We start from the raw sequence: 23,701 nt of genomic DNA, 5'->3' as shown, positions 1-23,701 counted from the left end.
GAAAAACTGGTCTCATGTACGATTGGACACAGCTATCTGACCCTTACGTATAGTTCAACTACATCATGTGCCAATTACAGCAAAACTACAGAAGAGAGCAGCCCAATCATGTAATGATTGGAAAATAAAAGACGATTTGTACTCAACAGTTTCAGGGGATGTCCCAACTTCTTAACTAAGAGCGACAAGTATCTACTCAGAAATGTTAATTCTTCCAAGTCTTGTTTTTGTGGACAACTGCCACCAAGTGCCTCCACCACGTCCAACAGAAACCAAACACACTAGCATCACTGCTGTGAAACTTTTAGTTCATTCTACCCTGGCACAATTCACTGAGAGATTGGAGACATGTCTGGAATTTCACAGCCCACATAATGCCTGCTATTCTTCTAGCAATGATTTAATTAACTCCACGATACATACAGTTTCTTCCACTGCTGCACATCGGGCTGCAGTGACAAGGGGACTTCCACACCATCGCTGAATTTGCCTACTTGACTGGCACATACTCCACTAAACGCACCCTCATACCCGATAAGCTGCTCTTGCTTTCCATCTGCTTGCGGGAGAACTGTTCTTCTTGTAACCTATGTTTATTTTAAATGCTTTCACCTATGTTGATGGCAGTCTCCTGCTTGTCTCCAGTGAGGACCCAGATCTTGATGTCAGCCCTCATCAGAGTGGCAATGGTTTCTGGCACGCCAGCCTGGAGACGGTCCTCTATGGCTGTGGCGCCCAACAGCATTAAGTTCTGTTGGTGGAACAGAGGAGCGTGACAGATAAAGGGACAGAAATAATTTGAGGAGATTCAAAAAGAGAATGAGAACAAAATATGGCACAAAAGAGAAAAGTCGGTTGAAATAAATCATATTTAGGCTACAAATTCAGCCAGACATCACCAGCCTGTATGTGAGGGCTCTTTCTTTCTGAAGAACATCATCCATATCTAATTTGAGGATGAGAACGATGCCAGCGAGCTCAGTTCAGTTGGTACGGCAGCTCAATTTGGACCTCTGTACCAACTCTGTGTCTTCGTGCCAAGATGTAACCCATTACCTTTCCTCCCCTTGCTTTAATTTGTTCAGCATTTAAATGCATGTGTACCCTCATTAGACACACTCGGACGCACACACAAACACTCGCACAGACACACAACTTTACACTACTGTGTTGTTGACTCCAGTTTTATGGGGCTTTTGGCAGGCTGGTGCAGGTAATTACCCTTGTGGTCTCCCAGTCTGAGCTCCCCTCCTCCTCCCGCTTCCTCTTTCCCCCCCTCTTCACTTACTTTTCTCACCTCGGCTCTCTATGCTAAACCCTTGGTTTTCCCACCTATCAGTTCAACTCTCTTCTGAATATCCTCTCAACTGAGATCTCTGTAGTCTTTTTTTCCACTGTTTCCCCCATTCGGGGCTACCCGTCTGACAACCAATACAAGAGTTCCACAATGTCATCCTTTTACATTCTGCTAAAAGAAAAGACACACACCTTAAAAAGGGAAACCTGACTGAGTATTGCAATTTATGGGCCTGTGATGAGTAATGAAGGAGCACCGTGTTTATTGATGGGTGGGACTCAATGGAGCCACTCTGCCACCTGCTGGCAAACATGTGTGTCTGTGTGTTTGTGTGTATATGTATGAGGAAAATGTTTATGTTCTTTCTGGTCACTGTTATAATATATTAAATTTGATCTCTGCTACTTTAACTATAAACAAACCTGCCTACAGAGAAAGAGATGGTGTGTTTACCTTTTCCAGTAGTTCATAACACTCCTCTAGTTTCTGTGCACGGTCTTTGAGCACAGTGCTGATACGATTGTATTCCTTCAGCCACTCCTGGTAGGCGTCTTCCTCCAGGTCCACATACGCAAAGCACAGAGTCCTTAGGCCTGGAGGGATCGGAGGAGGATAAGACAATCAGTGTGATCATTGAGCAGGAATGGATTATTATTTTTAAATGGGAATGAGTGTTTTTCCATTGAAAGTCTGAGAAGCAGACAGAATAGATGGGTACACGGAAACAAAACAAACAAGTATCTTTTGAACAGAGAGAAACTCCCAACTATGGCTTCTGTTCCCTTCCTCTCCCTCTCCCCTTTTTCCCCCCCTTGTTCTTACCTTCAGTAGCAAACGCTTCCAGATGAGCAAGAGTTAAATCTTTGTACTGGGACACCTCAGTCAGACGTTCAAAAATGACATTATCCTAAAAAGCAACAAAAGAAATTCAGCATTAAATGAAAAATGTTCACCGCAATTCAGAGTGCTGAATTAAAATTATAATGAGATAAACATACAGCTCCTTTGCAGTACAGCCGTAGCTTCCCGTCGGGGGTTCTGACCACCACAGACATACGTTTGCGGTTACTATAAAGGAAGCAGTGGCTTTAGTTTCAAAACACACTACAGTCTTATATTACAGAGTTATTTACTGACTGAGAAGAACATTTATGTGAGTATTACCTGGAAAACTCCAGCACGTTCAGCAGCTCATAACTCATCTCTTTTCCTCTCTGAAATACACAGTAAGATGTCAGCTCCTAACTTTGCTCCTAAGCAGCTATTACTGCAATAACACAAACACTTACAGCTTCAATTATGACTGAATGTGGGGTTCTTGCAGTAAAGACAAATCCGAGTCCTTTGGCCCCTTTGACCAGCGCTCCTTCATCTGGCGAGGAGGCTTGGAAAATGATCTGGTCTTCCTCCCTCTCTGGGACCACTGTGTGGCACACTGCCATCATTGTCAGGAACTCACAGATTTGAGGTGATGTAGGCTGAACACATACAAACAAACAGAGTGGGCATGGTTTTTTAACAACATCCTTTGGTTATTTTTAGGCAGAATAGGTTTGCTTCAAATGAAGAAATATGATAAAAAACTTTAGAGACACCTACGTGGTTCTTCTCAATGTTTTGGATGAGAGTTGGATCATCAAACTCTGTAGAGTTATTGGTGCTGGATGGCAGATTGCTGTTAGACAAGAAAAAGCAGTCGTTATTGTAGAAAAAAAATATTTTTGCCATTCAAATAGCACTAAAGAGGTTGTGTCAATTCTTGTTCAGATCAAAGCATACACAGTACAGTCATTGCTCAAAGCATGCAGAGGCTAAAATGAATATAAGAATATTAGAAAGGGTAAGAGGGTTGAGAAGGTCAGAGAAGGTCACCAACCTGAAGTCCTCCATTGAACGATCAACGTCAAGATCAGGGAAGTGGCTGCAGTGATGAATGAGGTTGTATTGCAAAAGGAATCAATAAGTTGATGAGTTGATTAGTTCATTTGATCAAGCATGCAAGAGTTTAATCAAATGAATTAATAACAGTTAAGCTAAGCTTTACTACAAATTAGTTAAGGAGATTAATGCAAAAGTGAATTAGTGGCTTCTGAGCTCATTTTCTTTTAGTAGGTGGCTCCATTTACAGATAGAGCTAAAAGGAAAGAATGAATCTACAAAAAAAAAGAAAAAAAAGAGAGAGGACTGACCCATATGTAATTCCCGCAATGGTACACTTCTTAAAGTGCATGACGTTACAGGTCAGAGTTCCTGTCTTGTCGGAAAAGAGATACTTCACCTGGAAAAGACAAACAATAAGTAATGAAAGGAAACACAGCATGTTTTAACAAGCATCTATTGTGTGTTGTGTGTGTGTGTGTGTGTGTGTGTTTGTGTATGTAATGCTAATCTGGGGCATTCCTTCTTCCACTCTATTGCCACTGATTATGATAAGGGGGAGGAACTGACCTGGCCTAGTTCCTCATTAAGATTGGACGTTCGAGCCATGGCCGGTGTGTCTGTCTCTGAGTAGTACATCTCCACATCCTGAGGGAAAACGAATACACAAATAAACTCAACAGGAACATTTGAATAAGCACATTTGAAAACATGCATTACAAAACACACATACCCAGTTAATGAAGAGGGCCTGTGTGAACTTGACCACCTCCAGTGTGACCAGCAGGCTGATGGGGATCAGGTTGTTGTACAGGATGATGAAAGTCAGCAGGTTATATGCAAAGTTAGTGGAGATATCACCTGCACAAACACAGAATATTCACTTATCTACTCACCCTTAAATTCACAGGTTATGAAATGGGGTATGTGTGTGTTTATTCTCACCAGCCCGGGACAGGTACCAGCAGGCATCTTCTGTGTGTTCCCTGTTCCAGATGGCAGCGCCCACAGAGCTGACCAAGGCCATGACCAGCAGGATGCCAAACAAGACCAGGATCTGCATGTTGGTCACTCGCTCCACGTTAGAACGCTTTAGCGGTGCCTTGGTGGAGTTCTGGGAGGGGGACAGGCCAATAAATACAACAGTATTTAAAACAGTACAAACACTTTAAGATAGTGCTGGATGAGAGTGCAGTTTCGTTGAGTTATAATGGTTTTCTCTGGGGAGAAAAGGTCCACTTGCAGCATCCTTCAAACACATTTGCCTCACTAATTTAATTTGTCATACACAGCAAACATGAAACTCAGAGCAGCAAAACACAGAAAAACATTAAAATGTTTTTAGCATTTTTGGCAGAAGAATGTGTAAGCAATCCAAACACCGGGAAGGATTAAAAGTACCTCTTGGCTTGGATGTGCTCCCAGTTATGAATGTCACACAGTTAATTAAAATCCCTAAACTATTCTTTTGAAGTTCACAAGGAAAGGAGATTCTAATTATTAAAAAAAAAAACATTTGACTCCAAAATTCTTTAGGTGTTTTGAATACTTTTTAAAGCATTACACACAGTTTACTGAATTCAGACACGACACTGGGGTTTACCTGCATCAGTTTGGAGTCATGGCCAGTGTAGACAACAATTCCTGCAACCCACTGTGTGTTTCGGAGCTGGGCGCCGCGCAGCAACACCTGGTCTGGACCCAGAGGCGCTGGACTGAGGAGCACGAGAGAGGTGATAAGCAACAAAAGATGCAGATTAAGGGCGACGTGCATTGCCTATCTATTTGTCATCTCAGATTTTTATTATAAACCCTTATTATAAATCTTAATTAATGATGAATACAAATGCTTTCGCTATGACAGGCCGCACTTTCCTTTAAATCTTCTGTGCTGGATGAGATATAGAACTGTAAAATCTATGATATACAAGTAGTAGATAAAAGTAGTTTTATCCTACTGTCTTGGCCAGTTTTATACAAAGATACTATTTAGATAATATTGACTTACAAGTAGGAAAACAAAACAATATTTAGCATATAACACTGACAATGCACTAATAAAAAAAAATATTTGTGTGTCTCACTTCTGGTTCTCCAGCCGCAGTGTGCCAGTGAAGTCATATAAGTGTCTGTTGGGGCCTTCGCACTCCAAACGACCAGACAGAGCCATCAAATCCTCCAGGGTCTGAGCACCAGCTGTGAGTGGGAGACCCTGGAAGGAAATTAATCAAGTCAAGTAAAGGAAGGTTTATTGAAGGAGAACTTTTACCAAACAAGATTATGACAAAGTACACTATAGAAAAACACTGTTCATAAAACACTAATAAAAACAGGAGATGAAAAGGGAACAAGAACCACAAGTAACATGATGCCACATGGATGCAAATGTGAGGATTGTGAGGAAGTTAGGTTTCATTTGACACAGAGTCCTGAAAGTCAATGCCCACATTTTCCCAACATCTTTTATTAATTTGTTCATTTGCATCCAAACAGTAAGCAAAAGTATTAGATGTTTCTAAAACAACAAACTCTATTAAAACCTCAATCACTGACCTCCTTTCAAGTGAGCTAGCAGTCCCTTAAAATGGGTGACCCACCACAGTTATGAACTATACACATACTAAATCTAAATATGGTTTTATTTAAGGCATTATAGTGTTTATACAATACTTCCTGCCAATTACATCAATGACCATTTGCAGAATCCATGCATCTATTGAGAAATCTGACTAACAGAGATTTGCTCCTGTGTCGTACCTGTCTGATCTTCAGGTTGGTTTCTCCATCCAGGTTGGAGGTCTCAGTGTAACACATGGCCTGCGGCTCGCTGTGGAGAAGAGGCAGAGTTGCATCAAAATATTGTAATGCTTAAAATTATTAATCATCAATCAACAAATGATTTGAACATCATTTTGATCATTGTATAATCGATTAAAGTATTCGCTCTTTAATAATTACTTATGATTATGACTGGGGGTTTTTTGTGCAATTTTAAGACAATACTTTATGTTCCTTTTATATAAGGTAAGAATTCATTGCTACATTTTATATACTACACAATTAATCGATTAATCAAAAGACTAGGCAATGCATTGATTGATAATGAAAATAATCATCCCTAAAAAGTAGTTCAACATGCAACAAATGATTAGACAACATATATATCAACAGACACATACACAAATTTGTCCACACAAACACACACACTCATACACACTGTCTGACCTGGAGGACACAATAACCATGTCAGCTGGAAGGTGTTGGCCATTGGTCACCTTCACTATGTCTCCTACTGCCACCTTGTGGCCAGGACGCAGCAGTGCAACAGCATGCGAGAGAAAAAGAGGGGTGTTAAGGCAAAGGGTAAGGGGTAATAGAAGGGGTAAGGGAGGAAGACAGAGAGAGGGAACAAGAGGCAGGTTAATTAGTGACTAATCAAGAGACAGCCAATAGAGTGAGAAGAAGACTTAAGATAAAGTGTCAGTGAGCACAGCAGTGCAGAGCTGTTTTGTCTGAGCTGAAACGGAGGCAGACTAGAATAGGAGACAAAGTTCCCAAGCATGTAGATTAGGGAGAGAATGAGTGAAAAGGAGAACTTGAGGAATTTCACTTTGTTCAAGGTGACATGGTACAATGCTGGAGCCACAGCCAGTCAAACAATATGAGCCTTAAAATGTTTTTTAAGACTCTTATTTAAGAACTTTCCCCATTACAAAGAAAGAACTACTATATTTGATAAAATCAGAAAATTTAAGTCTGGGAAAGTTTGGGAAAGTTTTTTTGCGTTAACATCTTCAGGACAGACGGACAAGTTTAAACACAACCAGTGTGCCACATCAGGTACGGTAAACCATTCAATCTAGGTCTTCAGGTTGCTTGTCCTTCTGAGAACTGGAGTGATGGACTTGTTTTCCCAGCACCCAAGAGCAGAGATAATCATGAGTCCAGCATAAATCATGAGCTGGGATCTGGGAAATGTTTACTGCTACATTACTGATGCATAAACGCACCTCTTACTTACAGGACTCTCCTTGCAAAGGAAGTACAAGGGCACATTTAGTTGGAGCCAACTACTTATCTCAACCTCACTTTAACAACCATTACTCTGTTAGCAAAGCAGGTCTGAACAAATCCATTCACCTGTTATGACCCTGAATAACAAGGGAGCTAAATTCCTGCTCTACACTTTTGTCGGCCACATAACAGGACAATTTTGATCTGATTTGACCTGGTGGAACAAGAATGTACACAGCTGGACTTCAGTTAATGAGAGCACCCTGAAGAAGAAGACCAAATCTCAAGTAAATGGCATTTGTTGTGCAAGAGCATACAGTGAACATGCATTGTACTACGATGACCAAGAGTTCATTTCACTCAGGTAACAATTTGAGTTTACAATGGAAGAAGCAGATCATAAAAGTTCAGATCAACTACAGACCAACAAAGAAAACCTATATTCATCAGTGCCTATGTGGAATATTGGACAAATCAAGTCCAAAAACAACAAATAAACTCAATTGTTATCTGGCCCTAAAACATCAATACTAATTGGACGAGTATCTTTTTACTGTCAGGGATCCAAAGCAGACAGATCCTGACCAAACACAGACTGAGTGACTACAGACTAGCCACAAGAAGAACACAATAAAATCATGGAAAATAAAACGGGAAAAATAACAATTTAATAATCCTATAGTGTCATGTCATTTTATCATTATTTTAACAGATTTAGTTGCTCGCTAATTTACTTACTAAGTTTTCTCTGTATTTAGAAGAAATGTGTCTTTTTAGCTTGCTTTTCCTAGATGCTTGGTGTATTTTACGTTAAAGTATGTTAAACTGAATTGTAAAAACTGACCGAGATAGAAAGACAAAAGCACAAGAGTGATGAGCGAGAGAGCAACAAAGATGAGGTCTCTAATGATAGTGATACCTGTTTCCAGATGATCGTCTGCCAGGATCCGTTACGCAGCACTGAGAGACAAGGACAACACAGCAATCAGTCAGCCTATAGAGCAGCGCTCATACAGTATTCAAAGCGACTAAACTTTTGTCTGGGGTCCGCACTATAGTGAGTGACAGACAACAGCTATTCACTCAGCCATGAAAGGAAAACAAAACCCACACAAATAGACACAAGCACACTCATGGAAAAGCGCACAGACAGTTGACGCACATTAACAAGCCACACACACACACACACACACACACACACACACACACACACACACACACAGATGATACCTGTTGTCTTCTTCTTGTTAACTGTGTTGTCTGCTTTATGTCTTTTCTGTAAGGACACAGATAAAGATGCATTAGCTTTTAAAATAACTATATGATGTCCCTCTCTCCTTCACTTAAAGGGTTAAAAAGGTAGTAACTCCTGCCCATAGAGCAGGTGGTGCTCTGGTACTCACATAGTCCTCTATGATCTCTTTGATCCCGGCCACGGTGAGGATGAAGATGAGCGGGACCAGTGTGGTGTAGCGACCAGTCGGTGATACATCAGGGATTTGCTGATGAGAATGAAGAGAAGCAGCACTCAGAAATCATTACTGATAGTGAGTGTTCAGTAGCTTAAGGCACCCATAATGGACCATCACAGTGATAGCACAAACATTAGTTGTTAGCTATTCAAAATAATCGGTTCAGTTTGCACACTGAAACAGGTAGCAGAGAGAGCTATTCTGTTGAGACAAATTACACAATGTATAATGTGTGCAGTGTACTGTATAATGAATCCTTGATGAGTGCGCATGATGGAAGGCATTTGGACTTTTCATGAGCCTCACACACACGAAAAATAAAACCCAAGTGCCCCTCTTTTCCCACCATCCATGGGAAAGAAAATATTGTGACAGATTGTGACTATGGCATGGGATTAGTGATTATCTTCTATGATCAAATTCCTCCTTCATTTTAAATGTTTTTAGTTTAGAAACGGTCTAAAAGCTGCTATAATGATGAATAAAATCAATACTCTATATTTAATTGTGCAAATGTTTAAATTAGTAATATCTAATAAACATGTATTGGCATATTCATTCTGGCACAAGCCTGTGATGTGAGCCATTTGTAAAATATTAATTTCTCATATTTATCTTGTATACTGTTCCTTCTGGCTTTCTGAGGATATTTACAGATCTTAACTTTCACCATCGAGAAAACCACTCTCACTAATCTATAACTCAGTATTTCAAAAATATCTTGGCCTGTAGGAATCCTGGTATGTTTTAAAACTGACTTTTCAGGATCTATTATCTAAAAGCTTGTGTGGGCCACAGAATCAAACTGAAAACAAACAAACAGTGCTGACTGCTGTTGTTAGTGCTTGGTGCGTGGGGTTTACCTGCATGAGTGCGATGAACAGGAAGAAGGCGTTGGCAGCCCGCCTGATCTGCTCATACAGAAATCGGGGCAGAAAGGTGAGCACCCCATACTTGGTGGTACTGCAGAAGAAGACAAGGAGAGAGGACACTTTATTTTGTTTACATGCAAACGGGTGGAGGCAGAGGCAGGAAGTGCATTAGCAAAAAGTAGGAAAACAAACATGCATACATTGTATGCTAATGATTTTCTAACCTGACACACTCAAAACAGCATTATGTTAAATGCTGAATAATAAAAGACTGTATGTGGGTTTGTGCTCAGAGAGGGCAGACAGAGTCATTACAGGCTGCACACACATCACACCTATAAATGGACCAAATTTAGACTAAATTTAAATCCAGAACCCCAGAAAATAGGTGCAAGAAACCTTGGCAACCACAACCTGTCTCTCAATCAACTGTATTGATCAGACAACTGTATTGATTAGCCTTGCTATAGCAAGGGGCTACCGTAAGAGCTTTTAGAGAGGCTAAAAATAAAAATAAAAATCAACCAAGGCCTGCCTTGTTTTTTTCCTGTGTGGCCTGAGTGAAAAGTGAGAGCTCCTGCAAAAGCATTTGTTTAATGGATAGTGTGTGTTTGTGTACGTGAGTGCATCAAGTGTGTGCACTGAATGGCAAAACACACGCCTCAATCCCAGTTCAAAATCTTCTTGGAGATGAACCCAAAACCGCTTTTTCCGTTTGCCTCACTCACACAGACACTACAAAGAGCAAGACATTACACACAAAACAGAGTAGCAACAGCTGTTAGTCGGTCACTCACACACAGACACACAGTGTCCTGACCCTTAAGCTCTGGATACCTCTGCGTTAGTGATACTACACCTATGATCCAGCAGATAAAGCTGCCTTAATCTAATCAAAGACAAGTGATACCAGGACACAGATGAATCTCACACACACACACACACACACACACACACACACACACACACACACACACACACACACACACACACACACACACACACACACACACACACACACACACACACACACACACACACACACACACACACACACACACACACACACACACACACCACACACACTTGACCAGGCAAAAAGAAAAAAGAAAAAACATCTGGCAGTGTTATTTTTCATACTATGGAAGTCTAACTTGCTGGTGGTGTTAACAGCTGTGAGCTGCAGGGGTGGTGCTCTCCTGCAGATGTGTGGCTTTTTCCTGTTTTTTTATAAAAAAAGGTCAATGTTCTTCATACATTATAGGCTCAAAGAAAACACTGGACTGGAGTCAAAGAGGAGTAGGGTAGACATTAAGTTGAAAAATGCAAGTGTCTGTAAAGAAATGATCATGTTCAAGAATAACCAAGCATGTTACTCTGCTGCATTTGTGCGCAGGAGAGCAGCCCTAATGTCCAGGTTGTATAAAAACAACTGTATACAATGAAATATGGAAGCGTAGGACCTAGGGAATGGAGAGGAGGTGAGTTGAGTGTACAGATAAAAGCTACAAGGCTTTAATCTCTGAAAAATCAATAAGGCTATTGAACCTTTAAAACATAAACTAAAGAGTTACAGGAACACAGGGACATCAAAGGGCATGCCTCTTGAGCCAGAGTGCTCTTGACTCTCCAATCAGCATGCAGCGGGGGCAGAACACCACACGTGATCCAATCAGATGAGCCAGGCAGCACCCGCCTTAATCTTATTTGTAGAGCTGAAATAGGCTCTTTTAAATGTGAAATTGAATCTCCTGGCAATAATGAATGCCACTGACTAACGACAAGCCTTCAACTGATGAAAACATGAGCCTAGCTCTCCCTATGGCGCCAGGCACAGTTTGTACATACAAACAGGAATAATAAAAAGGTAAAGACAAGGGACAAATTAAGTTGGCGTCTGTCTGAATGAAACTCTAATACTGTTTGCCTGACTGCGACTTAGTATTTATGACAACAACTGAGCCCATAAAATATGCAGATGACAGCTGAGATGATGTTGATAAAAGAGACTTCTGTACTAGAGCACATGCCGTTTGGCCGTGCCAATGACCCTGGCTATGACAGAGAACTACATGCAAGCAGGAAATTCATTCAGATGTTCACTGCTGAAACACAGGGGGCCACCGAGGCACACCAGCACAATATGTGAAATAATGATACTCTTATGAAGTGTGGTCCAAGATTTGTAGTCTACTGCTTGCCTCAGGTGCTCAGACCACAGACAGTCATGACTATGAAAATCATACTTCCAATTTCAAGGTCTGAGAAATCAAATCAGACGGATTTTATTCTCAGTGAAATCCAGGTCCTTCATTCTACAATGACCCCTCAAAACTTCTCAAACAACACAAACACAAACTATACCTTTGACCAGATAGACACAGCTTTCCGTAATTTATGAAAACAAATGTATGTGTAGTTACTTTACGTTTATTGGCAGCCTTAAATATTCGTATAGATAGACGCATAGATTAGGCAATGCAATGTTAAGTTGTTAAGCCGGCAATTCTCTACTGAGAGTCTCAAGGTGGACTTCAGGCAGTGACAGCCTCGCCCCCTTGCAGCCGCTGCAGTTGCAAATAATCACCTAATAGGTGAGTTATTAAATACCATTATCAATAGTTTCACCTATATAATTATAGTAATTGTAGAGCTTAAAAACGCGGTTTCATTTTCAGTTCATTTTTTTTGCTGCGATTTAGGGCTAAACTAAAATAAAGGGAAATAGTTATAAGAGAGGAATCTCAGTAGTCCAAAGTCTACTTGTAGCACATGGGGAAGCAAAACATACAAACAGGCTGTAAAGTCCTTTTAACCCAACAACATGGGTGTAAAACCTCTCTGAGCAGATATGCTCATTCTTTTAGCAAGACACAGAATCCCTACAGAAAGCCGACCTCCCCAGCATATAACCTTCTGATTAAAAGTAAACAAACAAACAAAAACAAATATATATATATATATATATATATATATATATATATATATATATATATATGAGCAGAGGTTTCACAAATCTGTTGATACATATTTTGCTGGGATTAAAACTTCTTGGAAACAAATTAATCTGCATAACTCTCTCCCTACTGGCCATTCATCTATTAGACTTACTATTCATACAGAGCGAGTGTGAACACCCAACGAAAATAAAAATCAGTGCATACAAGCCACACAATATGCATCAAAGTAAATCGTGCAGTCGGTAAAAGAGCAGAAGGGACACCTACCTGACATGGTTGTCGCAGAACTTGGTATTCTGAGGCCGGTTGAGCAGCACCGTCCGCGCCGTGGCGTCTATGGGATCCGCCTGGGAAGTGGTCCCGGACATCTCATCATCTGCCTTGCGGTAACCGGCGGACGAGCAAGCGGGTCCTGCACCGTTGGATTGATGGGAGAGAGGCGAGGCTGAGTGAATGCGAGTGAGAGACAGTGAGACAGAGATAGAGATAGAGACAGAGAGGGAGTGAGAGGGAGAGAGAGAGAGAGAGGGAGGGAGAGAGAAAGAGAGAGAGGGACAGAGACATAGACGGGAGACGTGGTTTACAGTTCAAAAGCGAAGGCGACTGATGAGTACTAGAGGCTACTGTATGCTGATGTACGCTGAAGCTGCTAGGAACGATTCAATGACGTTTTCCGTTACAAACAGCCCCCCTTGTCTTTCCGTATTATTGTGCAGGTACCGCCAATGCACACACGCGCGTTTCGCGACGCCCACGGGACCCCCCCGGCGTATAATGGATGTGCTGAGGGATGCACAATGGCGAACAAACACACCGGGTTTGTCTGTTATTTAGCACGTCAACTTGTCCATATGTTATACAGAGAAGACCCGGCGCATTAAGCTGCCTGTAGCTTATCTTTTATTTTAATTATCTTTTTTGTTTTGTTTTTTAAAGTGAGATCAGAGGATGCAACACGCTTCTTCTGCAGACTTCCAGCTTCCCCGCCCGCCTCGCTTTGTCATCTCCAACCATTTTAAAGCGTCGTGATCTCCGCTCATTCACCCCCGCACAAGCTCCGGGAGCAGGGACGTTTTTCATCCCCGAGTGCCTCCAACAACCGGATAATATGTGCAGTTCTGCAGAGACACTGTGCGGGAGTGAGAGCAACGCATACAGGACTGGACGCCACAGTTTACTCAGCTGGTACAATAACGCCGAACCTGGGCAAGGACAGATGCAGCAGCGCGCCCGTGCGTCCTCCCTCCTCCTTCGGCCTCGCTGAAGAGGAAGCTCCCGGCCCTGGTGAAAGATACTGGCCCGCCAATCTCCACTGCCGTGTCATCTGGCCACCTGCCGCCTCGGGAAGCTTTTATCGGGCGCGATTTGGACGATCTCCTCCCTCCAATTTGATGCTGAGTGGCTCACTGCTGCAAGTCCAGACAACAAGAGGAAGCCATATGGAGCTCCTTCAGTGCCGCTGAGGGGCAAAGCCGGGGCTCCACTTTTAAAGGGCCAGAAGCCTGATATCGCCTTAAGTCTTGTGGTCAGGCACAGATGGGTCAAATGACATTCTTGAGGCCGGAGCCATCCATCAGGAGATCACTTCATGTGGCTTCCCCTCCACTGTGATGCCTGAGCAACAGCAGTGTTCACTTACAGGTTTCTGGTCTTCACATCTTGATTGTTAGTTTGCATAAATGCAGATAGTTCATATGTCATGTGTAGTGAAAAAATATAATGTTATCTAGAAGGCATTTATCTGGTAAGCCTAAGCTGCATTTATATGTCCACTAGTCCTTAAAACGTGCCTATTCTTAATTGAGTTAGTTAAAATGCATCACTACACATCTCCTAAAATGTATTATTGGAGGAATTCCTCTTCGGATACTTGTATAATTTCTTGGGATCTGTGCATTGTGCATGTCTGTCTGTGTGCGAGTCTGTGAGTGAAAACAACAACAGGCTAATTGCATAAATAATTTAGAAAAGAATAAGCACTGCCAGGGTTTAGCAGATTGAATTTCCACAGTCCTGAAACTGCAGCACTACAATCCTACAATAGGCGGGTAATTCTTTCCCCTCATCAATAACGACAATTCGGTTAATATCATTATATTCCACTCAAGCTTATTGTTCTAAAGTAGGCGAGGAATTGTAAATTGACCCAGACATAAACCAGTCGGGCTTATTTACTGGATGTGCTATCACCACTACAGATGCATCAGACTTCCACTTTTATATTGAAAGAGACATGAAAAGGACCGGTGTGTAGGATGTACCGCTCGCCTTCCAAGCATGTAGGAGAAACTTCGAAAATTTTGTTTGTCCGTTCTGGGGGCAGGTTCGACATGGCGGACTCCGTAGAAGAGGGCTCGCTCCCTCTATAGATAAAAACAGCTCATTCTAAAGTAATGGAAACACAACGATTCTTATTTTCAGGTTATACACTACTGAAAACAAACCAGTAGATCTTGACTGACTGATTTGAGTGCAGCTGGGTTATTTTGTGTTATGTCTTTGTTTTTCTCACATTTATTAGAGATAAACCTTTTAAATTTATTGACCTACTTGAGATTTTTAAGACATTTAAAACTGTTTAAAAAATCCAACCTTTGTAAAGTGCTATTTCACAGCAGCCCACAATGTCCACACAAGGTAGAGAGCAAGGGTCAAAGTCTATCCAAGCAAAATGATAAGAAGCAGCCTATCTCTCATCTCTATATCTCCTGACCAGGCTATTACCTCCGGACCTAACAGAGCTATAAGTAACAATCACAGCTCAGCAATCCACACCACAAACGGCACTGAGGTCAATCAGGAGAACAAGTGATGGTAAGGAAATGAGTAACGGTGGTACAAGGTTAAAAAGGTAGTGTAGGGCAATGAACTTTGTTACCTGTAATGTCATCTTTTACTTTCTGTTTCTCCTTTCATTTTTATAGCTTTCGCTCTTGCTCTTGAATTATCTACTTTTTCTATACCTTGTAACAGAAATCCACTTTTTAACCCCTCTAGACTCAACCTTTCCAAGCAGATCAATAATGGCTTTCTCAGCAGCCCACTTCAGCTCTGATTCATTTCTGAGGAGATCAATGCCTCAGTTACTCATCTCTGATGGAGTAGAGGCACAGTCACCTCCGTAACTCATTACTGACATGCCTTCGATGAGTCAGCAGCAAACCCCAGCAGAGCACAGCCAGGTCAATTACAGACGAAGCACCCAGGCTAGCCGGACAGGTACCATAGGTCTGATAACCTGCGACCAGAACAGGTAAGACTAGACTGATCCACCCTCAACAAACACTCTGATCTCATACCCTGCTGGCAAGATACTACCAGCTACCCATCTGGTTGGTGAAGCTCAAACAGAACTTGTCCTTTTTCTTAAGAACAATCCTATGCATCAATAATCAAACTTCCATCCATTATGTAGAGAATTTTAAAAGCCCTTTCCGTCTCTCTACCATGAATACACGTGTCATTAGAAGCCTATTAAGCCAAACACATCTAACACAGTGGGTAGATAAAATTACCTGTTCCAGTAAGCAGAACAAGAGTAATGCAGTCTGAAAATGCAGTGAAATCCAGCATACATGTCATTTGAAGAAGATGAGAAGCTTCATAATATCTTAAAAAGGAATACTGACTTTTTGTTTTGGGCTGAGCCAAACTGCCGTGGCTTCGGGCCAAACTTTAACTGTTAAAAAGCAGACTAGGCTACTAAATAATTGAAAGCGGCAGGCTGCATAATTCATCTACATTTCCCAGTATGTCCAGAGCATATTTCACCAGACACTCTGCCATGGTGCTGTGCCCCAGCCTTCACTCAAGGAACGACTCACATGTCACACAGCGTCTCCCTCAGTCAATTAGTGCGATTGCCAGAATTGTGTTTAAAATGGCACAAACATAGCTTTTGAGATGCTTACACATTTAATTAAAACATGTCTATTAGAGATGCACCATCTTCCAAACACCCAGCACAAAGATGTGCCAGAAAGGAAATAGCTACTTATCATACCAGCAGTTATAGTAGAGTAGCTACAATTATCCCCAGCTGCCGAAGCACTCCCACCCCCACAAGCCACACCGAGGACCAATAATCTGGCTGTTACCACATTATTATTATCCTAATAACTGTCAAAACAGTGCATGGCAAATCAGAGTATATTGCATATACTGTGCATATTTCATCCCAGCATGTTTTGGTCGCCTCTCTTGCAAACATGGAAGCAAAGTTTTTGGATCATTCCCCCGTGACAGCAAGGTCTCTGGTTTTAATCCTCTAACTTACACAGGTGTTCTTGAGCTAAACACTGAACTAAACCACCTCACTTATTTCAATAACTTCAATTAAATTAAATAAAACATAAAACATCTTCCCCCATATGCCTGAGTCCAGTCCCCAATCACACTGTGTGGTCAGAAAAGCATTACCAACAGAGCGTCTTCTGCTTGGACGACCCCTACGTCCCATGGCTGCCCTGGTCTCCTAGGTGACCTGCAGGCCCTATTTGCCGGTCCTGGTTGACCTATCCTCAAACGTTCCCAGTGGGTCCATTTTCCACTGTAACGGAGAAGGGAGTAAGGCAAGAAAGCCTCTTACGGGCCGAGTGAGCGAGCATGCTAATCCCCCCAGTGTCTGCTCTGCAACTTCACCTGCTGCTAATCCATAACCTGATAATCCTACAGGTGAGACTACAACACGCACACAAACATGTTACACTGATGTATGCGCACACAAACACACACACAGACACACATTGACATTGTATTATGGACACACTCTCTCTCTCTCCCTCTCCCTCTCTCTCACACACACACACACACACACACATCACACACACACACACAGGTGAGCATACATCTATTGATGCCAGAGAACATGCAAAGCCCCAACATGCAGCTACTCCCCTGCCCCCTTTCTAAATCCAGCTCACAGTCACTTATGTGTCATATATGCATGCAGCAATGTTCATGACATGTACATGCTCTATTTGGCCATGCATGCATGTGTTGTGTTCTACAGCATGCATATGAATTCACATTGAAAGTTTTGCTTAAAAACCCTGTTGCATATTAAGCTGTCTTCATCAGCAGTCTGACATGTGTGGTCACACCACTATCTACAAGCACATGCAGTGAGGGTTGATTCCTGTTCAGCATTCATCACTCCAGGCCCCAAGGAGCTACAGATTATTCAGGGTCCACAGGAGGAATATAATGTCTTTAACCTTTGCAGACAAGAACCAAGAGACACTCTAGTAAGTAACTATTGTAGCTCTTGAGGGCCGGGGGTTGGGAGACACCTGCTGCTAGCCGTTGCGCATGGCCGCATGCACCTTGGGACTCCAGACACATATGGGGCGTCATCCAGTCTAATTTCGAGCAAACTCACTTTTGTCAAACCTGTCTGTGAGGCAGGCACGCATGGTAGCCCCGGTGCCTTGGCTTGGGTCCTGCAGTTCAGAAGCCTCCTGCCTAAGGGTGGTCAACACTAACTGCTCTGTGGGCGCCAGAGAGGCCGCGACAGGAGAAAACGACACACACACACACACAAGACAACAAGTCAATATACACATACCGCACACAACACATCCATGTGCCAATAACTGAACTGCACATGTGTTTGTATTCGTCTGTCACCGGAAGCATTAATAGTGAGATGAGATTGGTGCCTGGATGAGAAAGACCTGAAGAGTTGCACACAGATATGGACTTTGTAGCTTGCCCAGGAGTGCCCCCCTGTGTCCAACTTGTGTAAATACCTCCATGCTGCAATTTATCAGGCCTCTCTGTATCTCCCAAATGGCATCTTCAGAAGCTTGGCAGCCATGACGACCAGTCATTATCTTCCCAAAACAGATGTATTGTTGACAGTTGGCTGAGCTGCATGACTTGCATTAACTAGACACATCAACACCAGGGCTACATGTGCTCTTACATCTAAATACAGATCCTTTGTGATGTCCAGGACAATCTTACAATTTGTTTAGCTTTATATTTTAACATAATTAAAACTAAAACGCTTTCTCAACCAATGTGAGAAATGGTTCATGTGTGTTTGTGAGTACCCAAGTGTAAAAGGTGCTATTAAAACACCCCTGTTTATGGTCTTCTTAAACAAATTGTTGCTTTGTGAGAATGTATTTGAGAGTGTGGGTGAATGTGACTGATTGGTAGTGGCAGATGTCATTACCAGGGATGTGCAGTTCACTAATTGGAACAAAGATTCAAGAGGTCAAGCTCCAAGAGATTACAGTAAAGGTAGCATGGAGACTGCTTTAAATATGGCGGTGGTAAACAGTCTTATATAACGTTTAGACCCCATTAAAGCAAAAGACTCCGGTGAAGTTACTGAAAGCCCCACATCAATTGCTCTGATACAAACAAGAAGAAAACTAGTGAATCTCACAAGTAAAGCTCTGCCACATGGCCAGATCAATATCGCATAATATACATGACAAACAAACAACTGACAACATAAGCGTGACTTGTGAAGCCATTTGATATTCTACTTAAACAAGTGTTGTGGACTTTTTAAAGACTACACATATGCTTCTGCCTGTGAAACCTGTGACTTTTCTTCTGGGAAAAATGTGCTGCCCCAGTGTGAAAAGACCCTGTGGTGTTTGTTTTTTTTAACAACAAATAAATCTGGGAAACTCTAGCCTGAAGACAGCGTGGCCCAGTTGGCGCTCATCTCTGCTCACATTTTGCCCTGCTTTCTATTTCTGGAAGCTGCATGAGGCATGCAGCAACACACACACACACACACACACGCACACACGCACACGCACACACATGCACACACACAAAACAGCAAAGCAGCCTGACAATATGTGCCAGTCACTATTAAAAGCCACTGGATGAACTAAACACATGCTCCTCTCTTCTAGGACCATCCAATCCGATGTCAGTTTACCATATGTGAAATTATCTGACACAGCCTTGTGTTTCAACATCCCCATTCTCTCTCCAGCTCCTTCTCTGGGGAGAATATGAGCCATTTTCTCCTAAAAGAAAGAGTTAATAGCCCCCACTATATACAGTTTGTCATGGAGGATTTATTTAAATGAACAGCCTCTAGCAGACACGGGGCCTGTGTCAGCCAGAGCCATCCCTCTCCAACACGTGTGTGTAAAGTACTGTGATGTGAATACAGGCTCTGGACATAAGGTGAGGTGAGATTCATTTCCGGACGAGCTCAGAATAAAGAGCGCTCTTTAGACGGTCACGTGTTTTTTTTTAAGTCGGCGAGGTAATAGGCTGTTCTTGGACTGATCTATAGGAGCTTGGGGTTGACATTTGAAATGCAAATTAACATACACTAGTATCTAGTTAATGGGTACGTAAAAGCATGTCAATGAATCATCATATTTAGGCAGTCAACTCTTGTGAAAATACCCCATATGATGCGATTCAGGAGCTCTAGATACAAGAGGCTGTTGCAACAAAATTATATAATACCACAATGATGCCATAGGAAATACAGTACATTCCTTAAATAGTGATAAGGTCACACACACACACACACACACACACACACACACACACACACACACACAGATCTCACGTTTATCCTATCAAGAATAAACATGTCGTTATCTTTCCGTGATGTTAAAGCACAGCACGGATCCCTACATTTATCTATATAAACATACCAGCTTATGCAAAGAGCAGGCGGTGCTACCTGAAGCAGACACCTGCAGTCTGCTTGCCCTTGCATCCTCAACCGGTGCCAACAAAAAACCAAAAAAAAAAAAAAAACGAGCGAGGCTGGAGGATAAATACCGGCACAGCAAGTCACCCCACATGCATGCCGCAGTCCCGGGCAACACCGATCCCCCGTTGATATGCCAAGCACATACGCACGATTATATACAGGCCGCTATACCCTCTCCAATAAACAGGCCTATTATTAACACTGACATTAACGAGATTTTGCATTGAAAGGTCACGAATCAAGCGGCGGGCGGAACCTCGATCGAGCGATGATTTAATAATAAGGTATGTTTGTTTGTTTTTTGGAAGCTTACCTCCCTCGCTGTGTATCTTTTTGGCTCTCCGGTTGAAATACATCTTGCTGGTGGTGAACGACTGTCGGTGAGGCTGGGACGAGGAGGCCGGAGCGGTGGCATGCTCATGGCTCACCGACAGAGCAGGAGGGTGCTACTCCGGGCCCAGGCTGCTGCTGCTGCTGCTGCCGCCGTTGCTGCTGCTGCTGCTCGGGGATCATTATTTCTCGGATGGACCGCGGAGGTAATGTTGTGAAGGGCAGCTGCTTCAGCCAGCGTCAAGTCAGACGGGAAAAGGAGGGTGCCACTTCCGGTCACTGCTTTCAGAATAAAGTAGGTTTAAAGACGGTCAAGGGGGGAGGTTATCAATCGTCAGTGTTTTTAATTAAAAATGCGACTTTCAGCTATTATTTGGCTTTGCAATATTAGGTTGATAGTATTCATTCATTAAAACTTATATTTTTTAGCCAAATATGCTGTATTTATCAAGCTTTCAGAAATCATATAATTAAATATCCTAGGTGCCACAGTTTACTTCTTTTTAATATTTAATATATCAACACAACATATACAAGCCAAAAATGATGATCAGACTAGCCACATTTTACTGTACATCCAAATTGCCTGTGTCACTATATTATTTTCACAATAATCTGTTAAAATAGCCTTTTTGTGACACAGTCAGATTTGTGTTTTTATGTTAAGCCAAATAAAAAAAGAGCACACATCCATGATCAAGAAGCATCCCCTTATGATAACCACATATCTTAATTTACATATCATGTAATTTATGCACTTTAATCAGTTAAATGCTTTTTCTTTTACTCCTACTGATATGTACTATTTGAAACACCTCTGTTGTGGGCTTAGTCACATTAAACTAGAGCTGAAACGATTTTTGATCATTTTAATAATCAATTAATCCTTTAGGTTATTTGTCACGCAAAAATGCCAAACATTACCTAGTTTCAGCCTATTAGTTGTGAAGTTCGTTGCTTTTTCATAGTTTTTTATAATTTTAAGTTGAATATATCTAGAGTTTCAACTATTAATAGGAACAAAATAAGATGCCAACATGGTTTTATGAAACTACAAAAGGCATTTGAATAATTGATCAATTGAAAAAAAATAAGTGGCAAATTAACTTATGATGGAAGTAACTGCTAGTTGCAGGACTGCATTAAGAGAGTGAGTACAACAGCATCATTTAAATAGTTCAAAGAAAACTATCAATGAGCCTTTATTTTGAAGGGCGGATGCAACGTCAGTCTGCTCCTCTCCTGTTTGGCTTTACGACAGTGGCAGTGACACGGGGGCGCGCAAGGTGCGTGCGCGCACCTTCTACAGGACGCAGAATATAGTTAATTCACATGTGTTACTGTTGTTTGTGTGTTTGTGTGCTTTATATTAGCAAAATATCACTCAAATATTTACAAACTATAGACACAAAAATAATAACTGCAAAAACAAAAAATAAATGAAAAAATAACATTAACAATTAAAAAGAAATTAATAGAGATTTGTGTTCCTCAGGTTCCACTTGTACATTTTGCAGCAATAATTTCACATTTGGATATTTCCCCAAGTTAATATGGCAGTTTACTCTATGTGTATTATGTTTTGAAAATGTTATATGTTATTTTACACCTCCTAATCATTCAACTATTTGCACAAACTCTGTATCCTTAAACTGCACATGTACAGTTTAGTTTTTAGTCATATGCTGCTCAAGATATTTTGCACACCATTGTACTGCATATTATATATAGTTTATATATTTTGTCATGAAAGTACTATGTTTTTTATAATATTCTTATTTTGTGATTCTTTACTGTACTTTTTGCACTAATGCTACTTTGTCTAACTTGAATTTCTCTTCAACTTATCTTCTTTTATCCTACATCTTTAAAGCAAAATGCCTACACGCTAAAACACAGTGTAAAATGAAGAGAAGAGTCATTAGTCTTAACAGTGACACACTAACAGCTACACAGCAGCGTCTATTTTAAGCTGATGGTCAAACCAAGGGGCTGTGTGTGTTGAACTGAAGGTGCGTTTGATTATTTAGAAAATGCAACATGTGATTTTGTGAGAGGAATAATGAGTTATGTCTTCTTAGAAAAGGTAACATAAACTTGGTGGGCATGAGAAAATATCAAAGGAATAACGTTAATACACATGGTGAGCATTTGGCTACTCACCCCAACAGGAAGTTTTACGGCGATATAAAGCTACAAAAACGTTCACAGAAACTTTTAAAATTCATTCTGCAGCATTATCCACTTCTTGTCGATACGTAATTGGTTGAAAAATGTTGTAGTTTCATTCAAATCCCGTATTTTTCCAATAATCTGGGGAACTACAACCAACCAGCTGATAGCGGTTGGCTGTTGAAATCTGTGTCGCTCACACATGCGCACACCACACACACACACATACCCATATACAGCAGATTTCCAGGCATAACAAAGCTGCATTTTATTCCATTGTTAAGGAGCAGAGAAGAAAACCCATGTCTTCATTTTATTACATAGTAACATATTTATCTTAACGGTTTCATTTACTCTCATCACATTGTAACATAATACATATTCATATTTCAAAAGTTGATTTCCATCTTATTAAATAGGAACAGAATAAATATTCACTTCTTAACTGAGTGGCCACAACCGTCTCCAAGTCTCCATGGTGGACACTAGCTTAACAGAAGCTTTCTGAGAACCAGGTTTACTGGGACCTTGCACACACACACACACACACTCACATGCACACACAACTCAACCGTACACACTTACCCCACTCTCACACAATCTGACATATTATACTGCATCATTCCTGCAGTTTTATTAGGGACATTTTAACTGCAGAGATGTTGTAGCTCCTGTGTACTGTTGTTGATGCACAAAGTGGCCCTGGTGGCAACACACTGAGTAGGTGGTTCAGCTAAATAATCCATCTATGCTACACTAAAAATGTCCAATATCTGTGCACACTTGTAAAAAACAAACCATAAAAAGCGTACAGGAATATCATATTACTAACATTGCCTTGTTCGGGTGTTGCACTGGTACTGGAACTGAAATAGACTGCGACTGTGACAGAACTGATTAGAAAGAAATGTGTTGTTCGCAGCTTCTCAATAGCAGAAAATGTAGTTTTGAGCTGCAACAGATGCTCAAAACATACATTTTCCAGCACCTATTTCAGA

The 23,701-nt window shown here is 41.4% G+C and overlaps 1 protein-coding gene across 8 annotated transcripts in view; it reads right to left on the bottom strand.

Moving 5' to 3' along the window:
• The window catches only part of atp8a2 (ATPase phospholipid transporting 8A2), a 47,420-nt gene extending 26,624 nt beyond the window's left edge, over window positions 1-20,796 (bottom strand). Inside the window, exons 1-23 of one of the 8 annotated variants that reach the window (XM_051411559.1) lie at window positions 20,515-20,796; window positions 17,874-17,981; window positions 12,761-12,938; window positions 9,525-9,624; window positions 8,593-8,691; window positions 8,420-8,465; window positions 8,109-8,149; window positions 6,401-6,474; window positions 5,933-6,002; window positions 5,260-5,387; window positions 4,779-4,890; window positions 4,121-4,289; window positions 3,909-4,036; window positions 3,746-3,823; window positions 3,487-3,575; window positions 3,174-3,218; window positions 2,897-2,972; window positions 2,587-2,775; window positions 2,462-2,511; window positions 2,296-2,365; window positions 2,120-2,204; window positions 1,751-1,890; window positions 613-751 (exon numbers count right to left, since the gene is read on the bottom strand). In XM_051411559.1, the coding sequence (XP_051267519.1) occupies window positions 613-751; window positions 1,751-1,890; window positions 2,120-2,204; window positions 2,296-2,365; window positions 2,462-2,511; window positions 2,587-2,775; window positions 2,897-2,972; window positions 3,174-3,218; window positions 3,487-3,575; window positions 3,746-3,823; window positions 3,909-4,036; window positions 4,121-4,289; window positions 4,779-4,890; window positions 5,260-5,387; window positions 5,933-6,002; window positions 6,401-6,474; window positions 8,109-8,149; window positions 8,420-8,465; window positions 8,593-8,691; window positions 9,525-9,624; window positions 12,761-12,938; window positions 17,874-17,981; window positions 20,515-20,557 (2,257 nt within the window). In that variant the 5' untranslated portion in view covers window positions 20,558-20,796. Of the gene's footprint in view, window positions 1-612; window positions 752-1,750; window positions 1,891-2,119; window positions 2,205-2,295; window positions 2,366-2,461; window positions 2,512-2,586; window positions 2,776-2,896; window positions 2,973-3,173; window positions 3,219-3,486; window positions 3,576-3,745; window positions 3,824-3,908; window positions 4,037-4,120; window positions 4,290-4,778; window positions 4,891-5,259; window positions 5,388-5,932; window positions 6,003-6,400; window positions 6,475-8,108; window positions 8,150-8,419; window positions 8,466-8,592; window positions 8,692-9,524; window positions 9,625-12,760; window positions 12,939-13,695; window positions 13,790-17,873; window positions 17,982-20,514 lie in introns of those variants that run through there. The other 7 variants (XM_051411555.1, XM_051411556.1, XM_051411557.1 and 4 more) reach the window with 7 other exon arrangements.
• Between the last annotated feature and the right edge of the window lie 2,905 nt (window positions 20,797-23,701).

The sequence above is a fragment of the Dicentrarchus labrax genome, unplaced genomic scaffold, assembly GCF_905237075.1.
Source record: "Dicentrarchus labrax unplaced genomic scaffold, dlabrax2021, whole genome shotgun sequence".
NCBI classification, from domain to species: Eukaryota; Metazoa; Chordata; class Actinopteri; family Moronidae; genus Dicentrarchus; species Dicentrarchus labrax.
This window is presented reverse-complemented; position numbering and strand designations above follow the sequence as displayed.